The sequence below is a fragment of the Oryzias latipes genome, chromosome 4 (genome assembly GCF_002234675.1).
Source record: "Oryzias latipes chromosome 4, ASM223467v1".
In the NCBI taxonomy this organism is placed as follows: domain Eukaryota; kingdom Metazoa; phylum Chordata; class Actinopteri; order Beloniformes; family Adrianichthyidae; genus Oryzias; species Oryzias latipes.
Window position 1 is genome coordinate 7,191,213 of NC_019862.2, and position 19,874 is coordinate 7,211,086.

A 19,874-nucleotide genomic window follows, 5' to 3' on the forward strand; every position below is an offset into this window, starting at 1 on the left:
ACACTAACATCAGTAACATGTTTTTCCACCATCTCTAATGGTCTGCTCTCTCGTTCCTGAACCCTAAAGACTACGTTTATTTTTTAATTTTTAAATGACTGTCAACAAACTTTTATCATTCGAATATTGTAAATATGGTCATAACTGTGGTGTTCTTTCCATTTGTAAGCTACCATAACACATCAGAGAACCTCCAACCCTGCGCTGTGTCTGACCTGATAGGCCGGGGGGGGGGGGGGGGGGGGGGGGGCAGGTGTCCTGGTGATCCGGTTAGTTTTGATGTGTCAGATGCCTGGCGTGTTGAAGGTATGACCCCGCCCCCAGCTTCCTTAGAAGTTAGAAAGATCTTTTATGTAGGTTTTATGGTTGACATCAGTTTATTGGTCTTACTCTGAAACATCTGTGTTTAGTAAGATATTAACTAATTTGTGTTATCAGGGTCACTTCAATCAGTAAACTGCATCAAAATCCATCAGTTTTACAGCATTCTTGATGTCAGGTAACAAACGGACCTGAACGGTACCTGCCTTTGTTTTTTCCTCATCAGTCAGTGAGTCCGTTTCCTTAAAGTAAACTGTAGTTTTTGGCAGCTGGACTTGGCTTCAGCTTTCATTCGTGAACATAGCTACTTTAAATCACAATGCACCGCCACAGAAAGCAGCACCACGGAGACCAGACTCCAGAGCTGAAGAGGTCTGGGCAGGAAGCAGACGGCCAGTCTTCACTGTTTCACTGCGGCTGAAACACAACGCCTTGGAGGAGAGAGGACTCAGGCTCCAGACACCTTTGGCATTTGTTGGGTGGAAACACGAGGGCTGAAGAAAAAAAACAGAAACAGAAAAAAAATTGAAAAACCATTGAGGGTGGCTGAAAAGGGGTGGAGAGGGCAGGAAATGCCGGTCGCAGCCTTAACTTTTATAAATCATACTTGCAAAGATTTATTTTTTTGGTAGAAATATTGCATTTTTGTTAAAGAATTACAACAACTGTATGAAGTGTCGGACATATCTTTGCTCTTTTTACATAGATACTAGCTACTTTAGCTTTTATGCTGCAGGTGAGAGGTGGAGCATTTAATTTGTCATTTTAATGCGTAATACAGGATGCTATGTGTTTGTTGTTTATTAATTTTAATACAATACAAGTGTGTTTTTTTTCTTTGATTCTCTTGTAAATGCATTTTAACTTACTATTGTGAATCATTTTCATTAGTTAAAAGTTAGTAAACTCTAATGTGTTGACACAAATTACCATGAAATAAGTTGTTTTTTAATTTTAACATTTTGTAATTCTTTAAAGCGGTGTCCTCTCTGCATGTCTAAAAGCATTTCTTTATTTTACATAAGCAGCGTTTCAGCAATTTGGGGGGGTTGGTCGCCTCGTCCTTTCATTACCCAGCTTGTAAAAAACAGATACGAGTGTGGGAAGTCACAAAAAAGGTGTTCTTCATTTCCGCTCTGCTCCGCCAAATGAAATGCCAAAGACCAAAGAAGCATTTCATCAAAATATTAACACAGGTGATGAAAATGTCCCTCCTGAAGGCTTCATCTGGACCAGCTCTGCCAACACTCCAGACCTGCTCTGCGTTAGTCTGCTGCATGATTCAAAGCAGCAGCTGTAAAAGAAGAAAGGGTTCCCCCTAATGTGCCCCATGTGGCCGCAGAGCCCAAACCAGCGCGAAGGTGTCACAAACGGCCTCCTGGCTGACCTGCGGGACAGTAACGGGGCTGAAAGCACCAACCGCTTCACCTCAAGGCGGCTCCAGCAGAGGTCACATGTGAGCTTGTGTGTCTGTAACACAACAGAAAAACTCAGTCAGGAATCCACAGAGAACAGAAACGTTTGGGGCTGGATGCAAACTTTCTGACTTATGAATGAGAGAGGTGGCCCCGCCCACTGCTCTGCTTTTTGTTCAATCCCAGTGAAGCTGCGGCGGCGGCCCCAGATGGAAACGCACACTGCCCCCTCCCTCCCACATTTTCACTCTTTCTCTCACTATCACACACTCCCTCACCTCACACACACTCAGACGCCAAACCTCAGTCACCTCCATCTGAGCCACGGGTCAGCAGCTCACACCTGAAGCTGAAGCAGCAGGAGCAGGCAAGGTGCACACACACACACACACATGCACATACTCCCAACACACTCATACACACATACTTATGTACACACGGACACTTATGCAAACAGATAGACACAAACAAGAGCGCACACGCACAAAAACTGATATATACGCAAAAAATACATGCATGGAACACGCATGTGCATGAACACACTCACATGTGCATGCAACAAACATGTACAGATGCACATGCATGCCTACATGTTCCTAGATTCACACACACACATACACACATATTCATGCATACACGAACGTGTGCACAAATACACTCACACTTACACACATGCTCATGCACACACAAATGTGTGCATAAACATACATTTACACACACAGACATGCATACATTCACAAAAAGACTAGAACAAACCCTGAAACAGCCTCCTGAGCATCCTAATGTTTCAGGAATCAGCTCTGAAGCAGTGAAGACCTCCAGCCCCAGAGGAGAGCAGGAGGAGCAAACAGAGGAGGAGCAGCTCTCTGCCCTGAAACCTGAAGATGACAACTGGAGGGACTTTGGCAGAGTGACGTCACAGAAGGGAAGGCCTGCTGTCAGCCTGAAGGGGAGACATCCAGAAAACCTGCAGTGAGTGCGGACCTCCACCTTTTTCTCTGGTCACCCACCTTCTGCAGGGAAGCCTCCTGGTCATCAGCATGCCATCAGCTCGCAGAAGGTGCATTTTGGGAGACTGACAAACCATGTGCAGATGGACGGCGTCCGTAACTCATCTCTTTCCTGACCCCGCCTTTCACGCCTCAGCCACTGCTGCCTCCCGGGGGTCTCTTGCCCCCCTGCCCCGTGCAGCCTCTCTTACCCTGGTATGCTTCACGATGCTCCTGGTCACCACGGGCCAGGCCACAGGGGCATGCCCCCCTCGTTTGGAGCATGAGCCCCTTCAGCTGCTGGCAGGTCACATAAACTGCTCCTGGACATTAGAAAGACACGCCCGCAGCTACAACCACTTGGAGGGCGACGTCAGACTGCGGCGCCTTTACTCTGCCAACAGGTTTTTCCTTTGCATCGACAAGACAGGAAAAGTGGACGGCACTCGTCGCAAAAACTACGCTGACAGTAAGTAGCCGCTTGAAGGAAGACCGCAGGTCAGAATGCTCTGGCTTTTATTTTTATGGCTGAACTTTGTTTCTGCTGAGCTTTACAGCAGTGCGTGGGGATCTCCTGTGATTGTCACAGGTGTTGTGTTTAGAGCAGCCGTTGCTAGGCGAGGGAACACCTTGGCGTGGTTATGGACTCCAGAGACAGCCAGGGCCAACGATGAGCATCAGGTGGAGGTGCAGCTACAGGGCCTGGAGGGAAAAAGTCTAGAGGGTTGCTGGGAATTAACCTGCCAGAGATTTGGCAAGTCTTCTTCTGTGTTGGTTAGGTGTAAAGCTACGTTCACACCGCAGATGCTCTCCTAAATTTAGCATACGGCGTTCACACTGGACTGTCGCTATCCGATTCCAGTGTATGTGCTCACAGCTGGAAGAGGGCTTGGTGTGAAATGACGAAGCTGTGTAAATCTGGTGAATCTCGCTCCAGGCTCTTTGTTTCTTCAGCTGTATTCCAATAAATGATAGACACGGAGTCATAGAATTCCTCCTGGACACAAACCACGATTATTAATTTCTCCTTTATGATCACTTGGTTTGTACTACTCAGAATGAAAGTAGATGCCATCCATACATCACTACCAAATCCAGCCCCTAATTAGTCAAAGTTCAATGTGGCTTAACTTTCAGCACGTGTTCAATGGCCGTTTTGTACGTAGAGCGCAAAAATAGTCCTCAAAATGTGTAACGATGCATAAAGACATCAGTTTTCAAGGGGAAGCTCGACACTCACATTTAACCATAGTCTTCATTGAAAGTGGTCACTTAATTGTGCGTTTCGGAGCCTGGTGTCACGCAGCATCAGACTCAGCTGAGTTGTGTTTGTGTTTTGCTGTTCCCTCCATGAGACCTCCTGCCCTCACCCCAGACCTGACGCTGCAGCTCTGACAACTTTGCACCTGCAGACTGTGAGGCTGAAACACTGATACCAGAGCTCGACTACAGAGGAGGCTTCTGTGTCTGTAACCCTTGTGCTATCCTAGGCACTTTACCATTGGGAGTGGGGTCATCTAGACCCACTAGACAGTGCTCTGAACCTTTTTTCTTCAATGATTTGTGATCTTCACTGGTGTCCATGGATTACATGAAATCTTTCCACCTTTATCCACCTTTGTCATGGTAGGGAGAACACGTCAATGTAAGGGTGGAGTCATCTAAGATAGCACAAGGGTTAAAAGAGGAATTTGTGTTCAGACATCAAACCTTCACTTATGGCTGAACGTGTCAGAACCGAACTGACGCGTGAGATGTTGATCCAGTTTGAAATAGAACCAGGTTGAGAAAATAAGAAAACTTAAGAAAAAACCCACAAAAGCACACACTAGCTGTTTCCGTTACACATATGCGCAAAAATACAGCAAATCCAGAAATGTTGAAAAAACACAATTAAACTGTCTCCATTAAATCCTATTTATGCGAATAGACACAAACCAACTCGATAAGTCATTCAAAAACACGGCGACGGATGTAATCAATATTATAATTGACAGCACATGCATTCAGATTTCTGCCACGGCACTAGCGCTCATCATCATCCATCAAAGGAGACGTCTGCGTTTTCTTCAGACCGTGGAGCAGTGAGCTCCTCACACGTGGGGGTGGCTACGGATGAAGCCATTTTGGGAAATCGTGGTTGTTAATTTTATAGCGGATCTGTGGATCCAACAATTTTGCATGACACGCTCAACTTTTGATGATCTGTGTGATGCTGTGGGACCTCTGGTGGCGCCCACTGTGCAGCGCCCAAGGAAGGCAGTTCTTACCAAGAAGCGCATCGCCATCTGGTTGTTGGTCACGTGACTCATTTTATTCAAATATGTGTGTCCATTTTAGTTTTGAGAAACATGTCATTTTGATGTGCCTCAAAAACTAACTCTTTTTGATAAATGCGGGTTTCCTTTGAAATTTTTGTGTTTCCATTTAGTAAATTTATTATTACAAATCCAGTTTGCACAATTTCATTTTCAATGTGAACGCAACTACTCTCACACAAACATGACCAGACACACACTATACATGTACACATGCATTCGTGAACACACACCCAAACGTGCACACATACCCGCACACACTTAAACCCATGCGAACGCACTTACATGCACATGCGCACAATGGCACACATGCATGCTCATACACAGGCCACACCCAACTACAGACTCACACAAAAAACATGTTTCTTTTGCACACAAAGCACAAACATATACGTATGCACACAAACACACATGGACTCACACAAATACATGCACATGCAAACATCAGTCATGCAATTTGTTCACGCGCACACTTGCACACAAACATGCAAAAACCCGTGGACAACACACACAAGAAAAGTACACATACCTATGCATTCAAATAACAAAAATAAGCATTAACACATGCACAGTCAAACACAAGCATATCACGCACACATACGCACACACACAAACAAATAGGCAAATAGACGCACATACCCGTTCACACACACTCTTATATGGAGGTCCAGTTCTCTTTACTGGCCCCGTGCGTCTCTGCACAGATGTTTGTGTCTGTTCTCAGCCTCTGTTGCCCTCACAGCTACATCCACAGCGCTGCATCACGGCCCCCTCCGTCACCTCCACCAGCTCAGATTTTCCAGCTTTTTTTCAGGTGAAAAAAAAACAGTTTGAATTCGTCAACGGGCCCTCTGCTAATCGAGGTTGGAAAATATTATATGAATCCCAACAGGAGCCTGGAACAGCTGAGGGAAGAAGCCGAATGAGCAAGACGGGTTCGGAAGGAAGGATTGAGACAGGGTTCCTGGGGAGAACGAGTACAAGACGCATGATGGGGAATCATGGGACTTTGCTTCTAGGTTTTGATTTTTACCTAAACATAGCCAAGAATTAGCATATTAGTGTGGAATTTCAAAACAGAGCATCAGAAATATCTAAAACAAGAAGGCACGGGACACAAAAAGTATTCAGCAGTCAGAGCATCTGTGAAAATGAACAGTCACTCAGTTAAACACAAAAATGGACACCAGCTTTCCTGGATTTTGCTATCAGAATGAAACACACTGAAATCTCACCATCAGGAAGCATTTGTTAATCAAACAAGAGCGATAGGAATCAAGACTAAGCTGCCTAAAGTTAGCCTTCAACTTAGACTAAATATAGATCATTCGCTGAATATTTATAAACCACTTTAACATAGATGCTGCTATAAATAAGCTCTCAGAAATACAAAGTATGGCCCTTCAGGGAAACAAAAAGCGGTTCCTCCATGTTTTCTTTTTGACTTATAGCAAAGCAGAAAACGATCCAGGGGAAAAACTTACCGTGTGTTTAGAAAAGCTCCAGATGCAGGAACGCATCATATCCTGTCCTGGGTCATCGGTCGTACCAGACTAATTAGGTGGGTCTCTAACACAACAGCTGTGGGTGTACACCCAACAACGGCTCCATGGTATCATAGTCCTCTCACTGCGTGTGCAAATAAAACAACTTTTCAACACAGTTGTGTTTGATTTTTAGAGATGGACTGTCAAAGAAACTTGGGAGGCTTGGCTAACGAGGATCTCCCGTGGGAATTTAGTAAACGCCTCCTGAGGAAACGAGGTCATTTCAGCAGCTTCAAGCAGAAGCTTAGTCTGTTTGGTTATTGCTCTTTTCTGCTGAGTGTGAGAATTTGATTTCAGAATGTCACGAAAGTTATATAGATACACTGGAATCTGTCCTTCAGAAAAGGGGAGACTGATGTGAATATCTTCTCAGGACATCAAACAGACATGAATCCAGGTTTAACTCTAGCACAAACTTCACTGTGGTGATAAAAAGGACAGCGATTGTTTTTTTTTAAACTCGTACAGCAGCTGAGCGAACAGATCAGATCTACGGCCCTCTAATGGTGAATAGATGTTACTGTTACAGGAGGAGGTTATGTGGCTTCGGACACACGAGGAGTTTATTTATATAAACTTCTTTTGTATTTGAGGCTAAACTTTATTTATATTATATTTGTGTGCTTTTCTTTTTGGACCAAAGTGAAGACAGGAGGAAAGTGGGGTTTTAGATATGGAAGACAAGGGGGCAAAGAAATTGGAGGATGATTAAAAAAAACACATAGGAGGGGGCAGGATTACAAACAAGAAAAGGCAACAAATTGTTGGAGGTTTATCATTATTAATTTCAAATGTAGGCGTTTATTAAAAGGGCGAGGCCTGTACACAGACACATTCACACTTAATACATTTATTGAGGATAGGGATAGGAGAGGCTCTTGGAAATGGTAGGATTTACAAAATAATGTTCATACTCATCACAAATTCAGAACTGGACTCCAAGAAAAAAACACGAAAGCACACACTTGGAGTTGGAGATATTGGTGCCTTTTTATTAGCATTTTAAAAGCATGCAATTGTCAGTGCTGCATGTCACTGTCAACCGGTTCAGGAGACACACAAGCCAACCATCAGTGATAGGACTCCTTTAGAAGGGATGTTATGATTCATTTTAAAGATTTAATCCATGTCATAATCAGCAGTTCCTGATCTGAATCATAGTCGATATTGGTTCATTTTGAACGATCCGATTATCTGACCTAAAATGCATCCTGGACATCTTTAGCCCAAACTTCAACCACTATGTATCAGAGAGAAATATCTGTTACAGAACAGTGCAGGTGAAGTTTTTCAGGTTTCTTTCAAGATAATCAAGTAGACATGAAACATGCGTCCAAGTAAACAAGTAAACAAGAGTGAAGGTCAAATCCATTCACATTTTAGTATCCTAAAGTTCAGCCCACTGAATCCAAATGATACAATCAATTCGTTTCATTTTGATTCAATTTATAATGATGTAGATCAATTCGCTTAACTTGGTTCTGACCGATCATGTGTTTGGATCGTAGGAATATCAGTTGATTCATCGATTAAGTCAGTAAGTTGTTACACCCCTGTCCAACAGTTTGACGACACGCTGACGTCTCCACCTCTGTCACCTTGACTGGCATCAGAGACCTTACTGCCACAGCTGCAAAAAGCTCCTGTGATGGTGGATGTGGAAAACACCTTCCACTCTGACTGTAATGTCTGACTCCAGCCTCCCTTATAGTTATAGGTTCTAGTTCTCCAGGTTGTGGGAGCAGATAATATTTCAAAAGAATTCTAACTGGACGTTTTGGCTTCCTCCTCTGCCCATTCACCACTTCACTGGGCTTTGATTTGTTTCAACCAATTGTTAGAGCCAAACACCTGAATTTTAAAGGACACAACTACAGTCCATCATTGACCTCCTGTCTAGGGTTTCCTGGAGCCACGTGCAAGGTTCTGGTTGTCAGACCAGTCATCCACACCTGGGCAGGCCCTCTGGGCTCTGCTGTCTCCATTTCCCCTCTCCTCCCCTGCAGTGGATAGGATTGGGGTCAGGGCTCTTTGGCCAGTGGAGCAAATGACAGCTTTGACGGGTGTGCCTGCGTCCCCTGCTGTTCGCTCGCTCATTTTAATAATGCAAAAGTGAGGCAAGCTCAGGTCATGGAGAACGTTCTCTGTCCGGGAGCTCAGTCACTGGAAACTCAGCTGAGCCTCTGAGACTGCATCAATCTGCAAACTGTCAGATCTGCTGTGAGTTCAGCAGGTGTGGACGCTCATAAAATAAAGGATGAGCCACTCAACCATTTATCATATAAAAGTTAATGTTTCATCACATGAAATAACTCTTTAGATTGATCTCTTTGGAAGTGATGATATAATTCATAATAATTTTAAAGCATCTAACCGGTCAAAAACACATCAAATATCCGTATTTCTGTGTGACTGTGATCACAGCAAAAACTCTTCCTTTCTCTAAACAGAAAAACAAACAAAAAACTTAGAAAAGGTTCCCACTGACTGAGAAATCATCCAATTCATTAAGGTTTTTAAACCAAATGAAAAAGGAAAACCTATGAAACAGTAGAATAAAAACAAGGAAAACTATAAAACCAAATAGAAAATTGTAAATGAAAGAGAACTGTGAGAGTATATTAGTTAAGAATCAGAAGAGTTATAAATTAGAAGAAGACGTTTAAAAGACTCTTTGTTTTTTAATAGAAAAACTGCCCAGAGGAGCAAACTTAGACAGCTTTGTCTCAGTCTGTTCCAAGGGGAAGATGGTGCAGAGCTAAAAATGTGTTGGTTCTGACCCAAGAAACAAACTCATGATGAAAGTTATGTGAAGGTAACACACAAGAAGGAGACCTTAATGACTCAACTGTGAGTTTGAACTCACAACTCACAACTTTCAAGTTGCTGGGTGGACACTCTCCCACTAGGCCACTGAATTGATCCATACTTGTTAAATACTATCTTTGCATGTTGTATACATCACTAAGCAGATTAATGTGGTGGTGGGGGGTGTTGAAGAAAGAAGGGAGGGTTCGTCCTTCCAGTGAAAGCAGAAACTGAGCTTGAGCTCTGCGCTTCTAATTTCTCCTGATTCTGGCTCTATTCTGCATCACTGGACTCAGTCTGGACAGAAAATTGGTGATTTCATGGGGGGGGGGGGGGCAGTCTGATGTGAGTCCTCCCACCCCACCTCCCAAATCCTGACTACCATCCATAAAACAGTTCTTTCACTTGTCATCCGTTTGTTCTGGATGTGATGCATGATTAGACCCCCCCCCTTGATTAAAGCAAAGGCTGTTTGGTCGGTGAAATTACGGCCCCTCCCTACCACACAGAGGAGCTGGCAGGGAGAATGCCGATGACCTTTTTCACCTCTGTTAACCTCTGCAGCAGCCCTCCACTCCGCCGCTCGCCCATTTCCTCCGTTTATCCCGCAGTCTTGCATTTTTCTGGCTGGCTTGGCCCAGTGGGCTTGTAAATGTGGAGTTTGATGAGCCGCGGGTCTGATTCGACATCCTGGAGGTCCCTAATGAAGGGATTGATGTTGGCCTGCATGCAATCACTGCCCAGCATGGCCAAGGAGGCTCGTGTTCGAGGATCACAGGGGACGGGACACACGAGCGCCAAACAACACGGCACTCTGCCTGAGTGAGCGGATGCTGGTTCTCTACAATCTTCACCGTAAACTGCGTATGCTGTTTGGCTAGTATGTGTGTGTGTGTGGGGGGGGGGGGGGGGGGGGGGGGGTGTGTGCTCTCAGGCACACAGCTGCCTCCCCACACAGACGAGTCCAGATGTGGAAAGTGATTCTGGAGCACTGGGTCAGCCTGTCTGGGGATAAATCAGACGCCCTAATCTTTCCTGGTAGAAGATGGGGGTAATTGGTCACATTTGACCCCCCAGTCTTGTGGACTGTGGGAACATAGGGTTTATCTACCAGCAGTAATTGGCTAATGAAACACTTCCGCAGCCCCCTCCATCAGACCGGCCCAACCCGCAGTTTGCGATGGAGAGAAGCATGTTTTTCTTTGCAAGTGTGTGTGTGAGTGTGTGTGTGCGTGCACGTGCATGCATTTAGTTTAAAGAAAATGGCAGGAAGTGAAACTTCCTTTAGTTTTATCAGCAGCTTCAGCCTCCAGATGCTGCTGCAATCGGAACCATCAGCGTTTGTGTTGTCAGATTTCAATAATCCTTTCTAATCTGAAAGCTGCAGTGTTGCTCACACTCAGGTTGTTGTTTCACTTGTTGTTTCACAATTGGCACAGACCAGAGAGGTTGTGGCCCTCCTAGTGTATTTTCTATGACACAATGCATCTTATTCAAGCTGCATTTTTTGTCCAATTCATAACAATTAGAATAAAGAAACATTTAGAAATGTAAATTTAATCTTAATTATCTTTTTAGATTGCCTCCATCATCAGAAAAATGCCACAAAAACATGTTAAAAACAGCAAAAACAGAATTTTCATCAGAGAGGGTCTTTAAAAGGTTTGAGCGTCATCGCCCATCTTGGTAAAGTCATGCCCACATCAGTTAAAAGACTAAAAAATCAGTGTGGACAGGGTGGAGTGTGGGGTTGGGAGAGCACTCCCAAAAAAACCCCCGGCTCAGTTACGACCATGAGACAATGTCTCTGAGTTCGCATCAAGTGAGCCTTTCATGGAAGCTAGACTGCTGGTTTGTGAAGCCGAGCCGACACTCCGGCAGAGAGGGGCCCGGGTGGCCCTGTCTTTTTGTCCCGAGCTGACCCCTGCTCTCCTGCCTGGCCTCTGCGCCCCTCACCTGGCCTGTCCCAGCACACCAGTAATGGGATACCTGCAATTTTCTCTAATGGCCTTTCAAAGCAGGCTGGGCTGATCCCCGGGGTGCTTCTCCCACCAGTGCCACATAAAAAGCCGGGGTTACCGGGCCAAGTGATCCTCAAGAAAGAGGAGCGATTTCAGGATCATTTGTGGGAGAATGTCACCCCCTGTGGTTGGACTGAAAGCAGAGGAAGGGCAAAAGAAAGGAAAAAAACACTTCTTTCTGCTTTACACCATGCTTTACTGGCTGGGGTGGGTGCACAGTACTATTAAAAGAAGTTATTAATAGCAGTGTGAAATCCCTTCACTCGACCATCAGTGTCATTTGAAACAACAGCTCCGCAAGCAGATTAGTTCAGAGAATACTTTGCTACGGAGTCTGTGTTTGGTGGGGGTCTTGCTCGGACGGAGAACCGCATCGGGATGTGTCCAGCAGTTACCATCAATCTCCTTCTACCTCTAACCCTGGCATTACTTAAGATCAAAGCACTCGCGACAGGTGGAAGCAGTCTCACATCACTATTGCTGCCTTTCTGCTGCACAAAATGCTGTTTGTTGAGAATGGGCCAAAGCTGAGATTAGACGAATCTTATCAGTCTGGTCTCCGCTGTCATCCTTTCAGAGATCCCCAAAGGAATTTGGAAACCGCGAGCGAAGCTGGACCAGGATCAGAATCAGCTTCTGCTGCTCTACTGCCTTCCTGGTCTTTTCACAAGATAAATACAAAAAACACGTGGATACACAGTTTTCTCTCTGCTCCGTCTAAAGTGAAGGAATGAAACTTGTTCACAAAACAAGAAAGAATGCCAAATCCAAAAGGTTCTGATCAAATGTTTGTTCTGAATCTGCTCTAAGCCAGAACCCCGTGAACTGCTTCAGTCCAACTTGTCCGATAATGGAAAAGAAGAGGAGAAAACATGAATCCTTCAGACCTGCAGGTGGACGGACTCATGACTCATGAAGTTATATATTTGTTTCATTTTAAAAACTTTCTAAGTTGCCAATGAAACTTAGGTTCATGTTGGTTGTTCTACAGTAGATTCTCAATCAAGTGTCTTTTTCTCACATTCACTATCCTTAGAGGTAGACCATTGACAAGAGAAACAGAGTGGCGTCCATAGAAATTGCCTCACTTCCACCTCTAGCAAAATGACGCCGATTCAGTCCCCATTTTTCTGCGATACGAACATCACCAGACGATGGAAGTAAGCAGTGATTGGTCTAAGTCAGTCCTTGTCAGTGTTTCTATGGCAACTACTGTTGCCAATCAGGAGTGAGCTTGTTGGAAGGCCACACCCCTAACATTTGAATGCGGGCTACACAAAATCTATCAATTAAACGTTTTAAATGTTGGACGTGGAGCAGGCTCCACCTACTTTTACTGAGACATCTGATTGGTCAGTTTATAACTTTGATAACTTGAACCACAGAAAAAAATATCATGAAAAAATCAGTAAGTAATCAAGAAGATGTTCAAAAAGATATCAGAGCCAGAAGTGTTCTTCTGAGCCATAGAATGACTGAGTGCAGAAGTCTATGGGATTTTGGAGCCAGCAGGTACAATGGATAGACTTATCTGCTCAAAGCACTTACAATGTGTCAGTTATTCATTCATACATCCTTCATACTTGGTGGGAGCGTGGGACCTACGCACCTGACCGCACCTGACCGTAGCATTAAGGGTCTTGCCCAAGGGCCCTCACTGGGTGGTGTTAACTGCTCACCAATTCAATTGCTTATTCCTCATACTCCGACATACTTAAAGAACCAGGTGTGTACTCTACGCCCTCTGTCATCCCTTTCCGCGAGCGCTGCGTTTGCCACCCCACCCTCCTCCCTGGCTTCCCCCTGTGAACTCTGTTAGGGGTAGTTTTACACCAGAAGTTTTTATGGAAGATCTTGTTTTACTGTTTATGAATGGAGCAAACTAAAAGAAATCTGGAAAATAAATCATTCTCTACTTAATGAGTTGTCTGACTGAAATATATTTCCTCTGAAAATTATTTCCTCTGAAATGTATTTCAGAAGAAATACATTTAAATTGTAAATTACGGTCAAAGGTTAATAGGTGATTTTATGATCACAGCTTTATCAAATTTTGATGAGTTTTTCTATAACTATCCCAGTTTACACCTACAAGCTGTACTTCCACAATAGCCATTGACAGATTAAAAAAATGGATTTAAGGGACATGAAACATAAATGCGGAGCCCTGACTTCAGGTGGAGAAGAAAATAGTACATTTATGGAGTGAATGAGGGTTTTGTCTTGTTACTGAATCCTTGTCTTATGTTCACGTTAATCTTTACAAGTTTCCATTTCAAACAGTCCTCCTCTGTGTTTCTGGACATTAAAGGTTTAATCCACGTCTCATCAGCTTTAACGGCGTCTTACAGTAGTGGTCCTCGCGCCAGCGTCTCGGGGAGCCCATGTAGCCTTTGTCCTGAAACACAGGCGACAGTCGGGTCCAGGAACAGTCTCTTCAAAGGGTCAAGGCAGATAAAAGATGGTGGTCACAGCCATTAGGCCTGGCAGCCTAAACTTCCCATGAAAAGCTTTAATTTTGAAAGGACAACACAGGAAAATTGGGCCTTCTTTATTTAAACAGCAAAAAAAAACTGTTAAATAACTGAAAAGGTGTGTCAATCATGAGAAAGAACCCAGCAGGAGCTTGAAGATTCCCAGGCTCGGCTCTGTTCAAGCTTTCAGACACGTAGGATTACTCAACGAAGCAGCCCAAGACTTTGAAGACACCTCGACAGGAAGAAAAAGGGCTGAAAGCAAAAATGTCATCCTTTCTTACTGAATTTTTAAAGGTATTTTCCTAGTTTGTCATTGAGAACCACATAATTTCTGGCTACTTTTTGAGGTGAACATTAATGAGCAGGTCTCTTTTGGACGCTGCTTCCCCCTCCACCAAATGACCACCTTTCCCTGGTTCCCCCTCACTCCTTCCTTCATGACTATGACAAAAGAGAACCCACCGAGAGCCTCCTTCACGTTTCTGTCTTTGCCAGAACGGCTTGAATGATCTGAGGATGGGCAGGAGTCCAAAAATGGTGGTGGCGGTGGGTGGGGGTGTGAGGAGAAAGAAGACTTTTACAAAGCTTTAGAAATCCCACAGAAGAGAAATAAAAAGCAAAGTCTTCAGTTGACTAAGCGTGTATGGTGCAGGGTTTGCTTGTCATGGAAGCTGGAGCTTATTGGCTGTCTCAGCCAAAACACGCCAAAGATGAAAAGAATTTACCAAATGCAAGTGAGAAGCCAGACGTTCCCTTTTCTTCTGCTCTATAGGAGCATCAGTGGATCTTTGCTCTGCCGCACCAGATGAGATGGAGTTTTTAGCTCTTTAGTCGTGTCCGCGTGGGGAACATGCACACCGTTCATTCTAGCTTTATTACTGTCATCATGGAGTGTTTATTACAGAGCTTTAAACGTCCTCTTTTGCACCACAATACGCAAACACATCAAAAATTCAAAAGTTCTACCAAATTTAGGCTACATTTATATCATTTACATCACCATACCATTCGGGTTTGGTGTGAATCCTGCAGAATAATTGACTTCTGGGTCTGCATACATGCTGTCTCTATGCTCTGCAAGCATTTTGGAGAGAAATTCAATAAATTATACATTGTGTGAAAATGCAAAAAGTATTGTTATTATAAATGTTTTCTGAATATGAACTTTTAACGATGGCAGATTAATGCATCCATCCTTTGTGTTTAAAGGATCAGTGAAAATATTCTCCTCTGGGAAACTCAATTGGCTGGTTAGATCAATTTGACAAAAATTTCTGCAGAAACAAACTGGAATCAAAAGTTTTACATAACGTGAATAAAAATCTCTCATGGCAACAGTGAAAGATTGAACTTTAGGAAATCTTTGGACGTTCCATTGCTGTGGTTGATTCTCGTTTTAATTCCATCACTTTTTTTAACTGACTGTCAGATTTTCACAATAAAAGCCTCTGCAGTGCTGTCTGACATTCAAATGTTGGATTTTTCAGTTGAGAGAAAAAGGGGACTTTAGGATTCCTTGTATTTCTCATATTTGTCCTTTATGTTTAGAAAAAACAGAAAAATAAAATATTAGATAAAATTCAGGTCAAATTTGCTGTTTTACACATAAACAACAGAACTGGCTTCAGTGGAAATGAAGTTAGTTCCAGCTAACACTTAACAGCTGCAGTTATTTATCTTTATTGGATGTCTTCAGTAAAAGACCTGTGTTTGTATACTGTGGGTGAGCGAGTGGGGTGGGGGGGTTAGTCTGTGCTGATGTTAACTTATCAGCACTTTCTTCCTTCCTTGCAGCCGGCTTGGGTGGCGATGATCTTTAGTGCAGTGGTCCCCAACCTCTTTAGTGCCACGGACCGCTTTGACGTGACACGAAGTTTTAACGGAGCGGTCTTTAAGAAGTATGCAGAGAACTATTTTAGCATCGCTACGCTGAAGGAGGAACAGCTACGTGACAAGACAAACCCCAAGCTTTTATTTTGACACACAGGACATTGAACATCGCTCAGGTGTCCTCATCCTCTCTCCTTCCCACACTCATGGTGCAAAAAAGAAGTGCTGTCTATTAAATGTAGCTTTCTTTTTTGGAAGTGGAAGGCTCCTCTTCTGTCTCCTGGCTGGGCGTTTTCTCTTTGGCAAAGAAACTTTCCAAAGATATTTGGTTTATACTCATTTTCATTTTGCTAGCTCTTGGGTTCTATTTTAGCGGTATCCTATCACGTGACCGAGAAGAGCGCCTTGGCTTGCTACAACAGTGACATAGACGGATGTAACAGAGAATCGGGCAATTTTTCAAAATAAAACATCTTTCAGATTCCGAAATAAATAAAACGGACGTAATGTGGGTTGTTTTTTCTTTCTGTGCACCCTGGTAACAAATGACCCACGGACCTGTACCGATCTGCGGCCCAGGGTTGGGGACCGCTGCTTTACAGGGTTGGACCTCTCCATCCTGCAGCAGTAACAGTTTCTGGTCCGACCAGCTTCTATTGAGGGGCTGCTGGAAAAGGCTGATTGACTTATCCAGAGGACCTCCCCCATTGCAGTTAACTCGTAGAATCTGTAGGTCATCACTGAATCAGGACAAAAGCTAAATCTTTTTTTGTAAAGACTAAAATCTGCTTGAGGTTGTGGTGCATCAGAGTCAGAGTCCAGAGGAAATACTGTGATCTTGCCTTTTTTTTATGGAATTAACCCTTGTGCTATCTTAGATGACCCCACCCTCACACTGACGTGTTCTCCGTACCATGACAAAGGTGGATAAAGGTAGAAAGATTTCATGTTATCCATGGACACCAGTGAGGTTCACAAATCATTGAAGAAAAAAGGTTCAGCGCACTGTCTAGTGGGTCTAGATGACCCAACTCAACACCCAAGTACCTAGGATAGCACAAGGGTTAAGAGGGTTGGAGAGGATGAACAAGCTGTCAGAAACGGTCTGCATCATCAATGCTAAAGCATCTTTACTGGATCAAGACTTTTCTGCACATTTCAAACACCCAGAGTTTAAACTGTCAAGCTTCTGATACTTGATTTCTTCGTCCTTTATGTCCATCTGTCTGCCTTACACTTGTTAAACTATACAGCAGCTGTCATGGTGGAACAGCGTGATGACTCTAACCTGACTCCTCTCTTTTATTTTGTAGGCCTGATGGAGATCCGATCTGTCAGTGTGGGAGTCGTTGCCATCAAATCTGTCAGCACTGGGCTGTACTTAGCCATGTCCAAGAAAGGCACGCTCTTCGGATCGGTGTGTATGCAGTCTTGTACAGACTGTTGCTTATTACCATGAATGTGCACCTTCAAATGAAAAGACCTGCAGCTTCATTGACTAAATTAATCTTAGCCCAAACAGAGATTGAGCTGGATTTGTAGATGTCTCCATTTGGTACAGCTAGCCTCCAACAGTCCTCACATCTCTCGGTTGAAGTAGATGTAGATGGATTCCATCAGGGGTGCCCATATTCAGGCCTAGAGGGCCGGCCTTCTGTTGGTTTTCCAGAAATCATGCCGTTTTTGGTGCTGATTACCTGGGTTCGGTGTGCTTAGCCAATAAAGAGCTTCAATGGCAGATTGGTTGGAAAACATGTGGGACACCGGCCCTCTGGGTCTGGAATTGGGCACCCCTGGATTAGAGTGGGGCTCTGCTCAATGCTGAAATCTTTAGAATTAGAGATGCTGCTTTAAACATATGTCTCATCAAATCTGCCCTTCAGGCTTATCAACCAAATTTTTGAACTTTAAAGTTGTTCTTTGGATTCTGACAAATCTTTACCAACACACATCATTATGACAACTCCAAACTGGTTTTCATTGTTTTCCTGTACAGCAGGATGAGTTCTGAAGTCATCAGTTCCACCTTTCTGTCCTCCGCTCACAGGTGAAGTACAGCCCCAGCTGCAAGTTCAAGGAGCGCATCGAGGAAAACGGCTACAACACCTACGCTTCCCTTCGCTGGAAGCACAGCGGGAGGCAGATGTTTGTCTCCCTGAACGGGCGTGGAAAACCCCGGCGAGGTCACAAAGCCCGCCGGAGACACCCGTCCACTCACTTCCTGCCCATGCTGGCATCATAGAGCAGCAAGCGCCGACCGGATCCCACAGAGACGTTTTCTACTTTTCATTTCCTTCACTCTCCTGCCCCAATAATGTGTATTTGTCTGGAACATGTGTAGTGTTAGTGTTATATTTACATGTAAGTTATTTTCTGCAGTTCGTTACATTCTCGTTATCGTCACCCTGTGAGCGAAAAGGGTCATAAAAAGAGGTTTAAATTGACTGTAAAGAAAGAGAATGGCTCAGAAACAACAAAATGCACTTGGTGGTTTATTTCTTAAAAAATCATTAAGTATTTAAGCAAATAAAATAAACTCTGTTAAACTGCAGTGAATTTCTGAGGTCAGATCTTGTTGTGTCTTTTTGCATCACATCCTACACCTGTAGATTACCAACCTGAAAAAAAACAAATCTTTGAAATGTTGGACAAAAGATTTGTTTTAACATTTATGTGGAAACAAATTTGAGACCCTTCTGAATTCACAGCTATTAAAGTTGATCACATTTGACAAAAATCAGCAGAATGAATAAAAGATAAAGAAGAGAGCTTGACCTGAGAATTTTAATTTTAATCCTGCCAAAACTTCACCTTGTTGGGACAGAAACTGACAGAACTGGACAAGAGGTTTACAAACTAGCTGCTGTGGAGCTGCACTCAAGATGAGGAACTTCATGAGGAAACGATCCACCTGAGAATGTCTACAAGGATTCAGCAACGACGTGTTATATAGAAAACAAAACAGATTTCCTCCAATGTTTAAACCTCGATCTGCTTTTTTTCACAGGACAAACATTTAAACATCTAAAAAAGACAAGCAACAAATCCAGCTGCAGAGGTCTTCTGCAGAGGTCCTCTGCAGACATCACCTGCAGAGGTAACTTGGAAAAGACATTTGCAGAGGTAACCTGCAAAAGTTAGCTGCAGAGGTCAATTGTAGATGTCACCTAAAGGGGTCACCTGCTAGGTCACCTGCAGACGTCACTTGCACAGGTCACCCGCAGAGGTTACCTGTAGAGGTCACCTTCAGAAGTCACCTGCAGAGGTCACCTGCAGGGAGCTTGTAGCTTTTGGAAGTCAGCGTTGGTCTTTGGGTTCAGTGGTTTTTGACTTTGAACTTCTCTCACCACTGATTCCGTGACCCAGGTGACGCAGCAATGATACAGGGGAGAGGCAGGATGGGTTCTGGTTCAAAGTAAGTCAGAGTCCAAGGAATATTGTTGAGAGACAGTTTCAGATTTCTGGTTCTTGTTTCCAGTTCTGAAGGAAACAGTGAACGTGAGGCGGTAGAGAAACAAAGACCCTCCTGTGTGCCGGGGGTTTAGGCATTTGCTGTCTTTCAGGTGATAGAAGTTCTTATGATCAGTTTAAATTTTGAATGGGTGTACTGCACCTAGAGCCAAATCCTCCTTTCTTCAAACACCAGTTTAATGGCTAGTAGCTCCTTGTCCCTTTTGTTGTAGTTTTTACAGATGAGGTCAGTTTGGTGGAGAAGAAAGCACGTGACTGTTGTTAAAGTCAGAAAATTATGAGAGCACAAAACCCACAGCAGAGTCTGATGCATCCACTTCTACATCAAATGGCTTTTCAGGGTCAGCTCGGGTCAGAATTGGTGCAGTAGAGAAGTTGTTTTTGAGGGAACTGAATGTTTCAGAGACCAAAATGTATCCAAGAAAGGTGATGTGGAGCTCACATTTTTCTGCTTTAACAGTTCTCCAGCAAAAGCTGCAAAACAAATCAGACATGATGACTGTAGTCCTGAATGTAGTAATTTCTGGAGAAAATCAAGATCAAGGTATCCCTTGTGCTATCCTATGACCCCATCCTTACATTGACGTGTTCTCCCTACCGTGACAAAGGTGGATAAAGGTGGAAAGATTTCATGTAATCCATGGACACCAGTGAAGATCACAAATCATTGAAGGAAA

The 19,874-nt window shown here is 43.8% G+C and overlaps 1 protein-coding gene across 1 annotated transcript; it reads left to right on the top strand.

Annotated features, from left to right (window-relative positions):
- Positions 1 to 265: 265 nt before the first annotated feature.
- On the top strand, positions 266 to 18,363 carry LOC101162992 (fibroblast growth factor 22). The gene is made up of 3 exons (XM_011473835.3): positions 266 to 3,194; positions 17,040 to 17,143; positions 17,774 to 18,363. Exons 1-3 carry the CDS (start codon positions 2,822 to 2,824, stop codon positions 17,966 to 17,968), a joined length of 672 nt encoding a protein of 223 aa, XP_011472137.1. The 5' UTR covers positions 266 to 2,821; the 3' UTR covers positions 17,969 to 18,363.
- The last annotated feature ends 1,511 nt before the right edge of the window (positions 18,364 to 19,874 follow it).

Coding starts and splice junctions, on each gene's coding strand:
- LOC101162992 (XM_011473835.3), top strand. CDS start 2,822: ATGTGCAGATGGACGGCGTCCGTAACTCATCTCTTTCCTGACCCCGCC. Junction 3,195..17,039: donor TCGCAAAAACTACGCTGACA/GTAAGTAGCCGC, acceptor TTTATTTTGTAG/GCCTGATGGAGATCCGATCT. Junction 17,144..17,773: donor AAGGCACGCTCTTCGGATCG/GTGTGTATGCAG, acceptor CTCCGCTCACAG/GTGAAGTACAGCCCCAGCTG.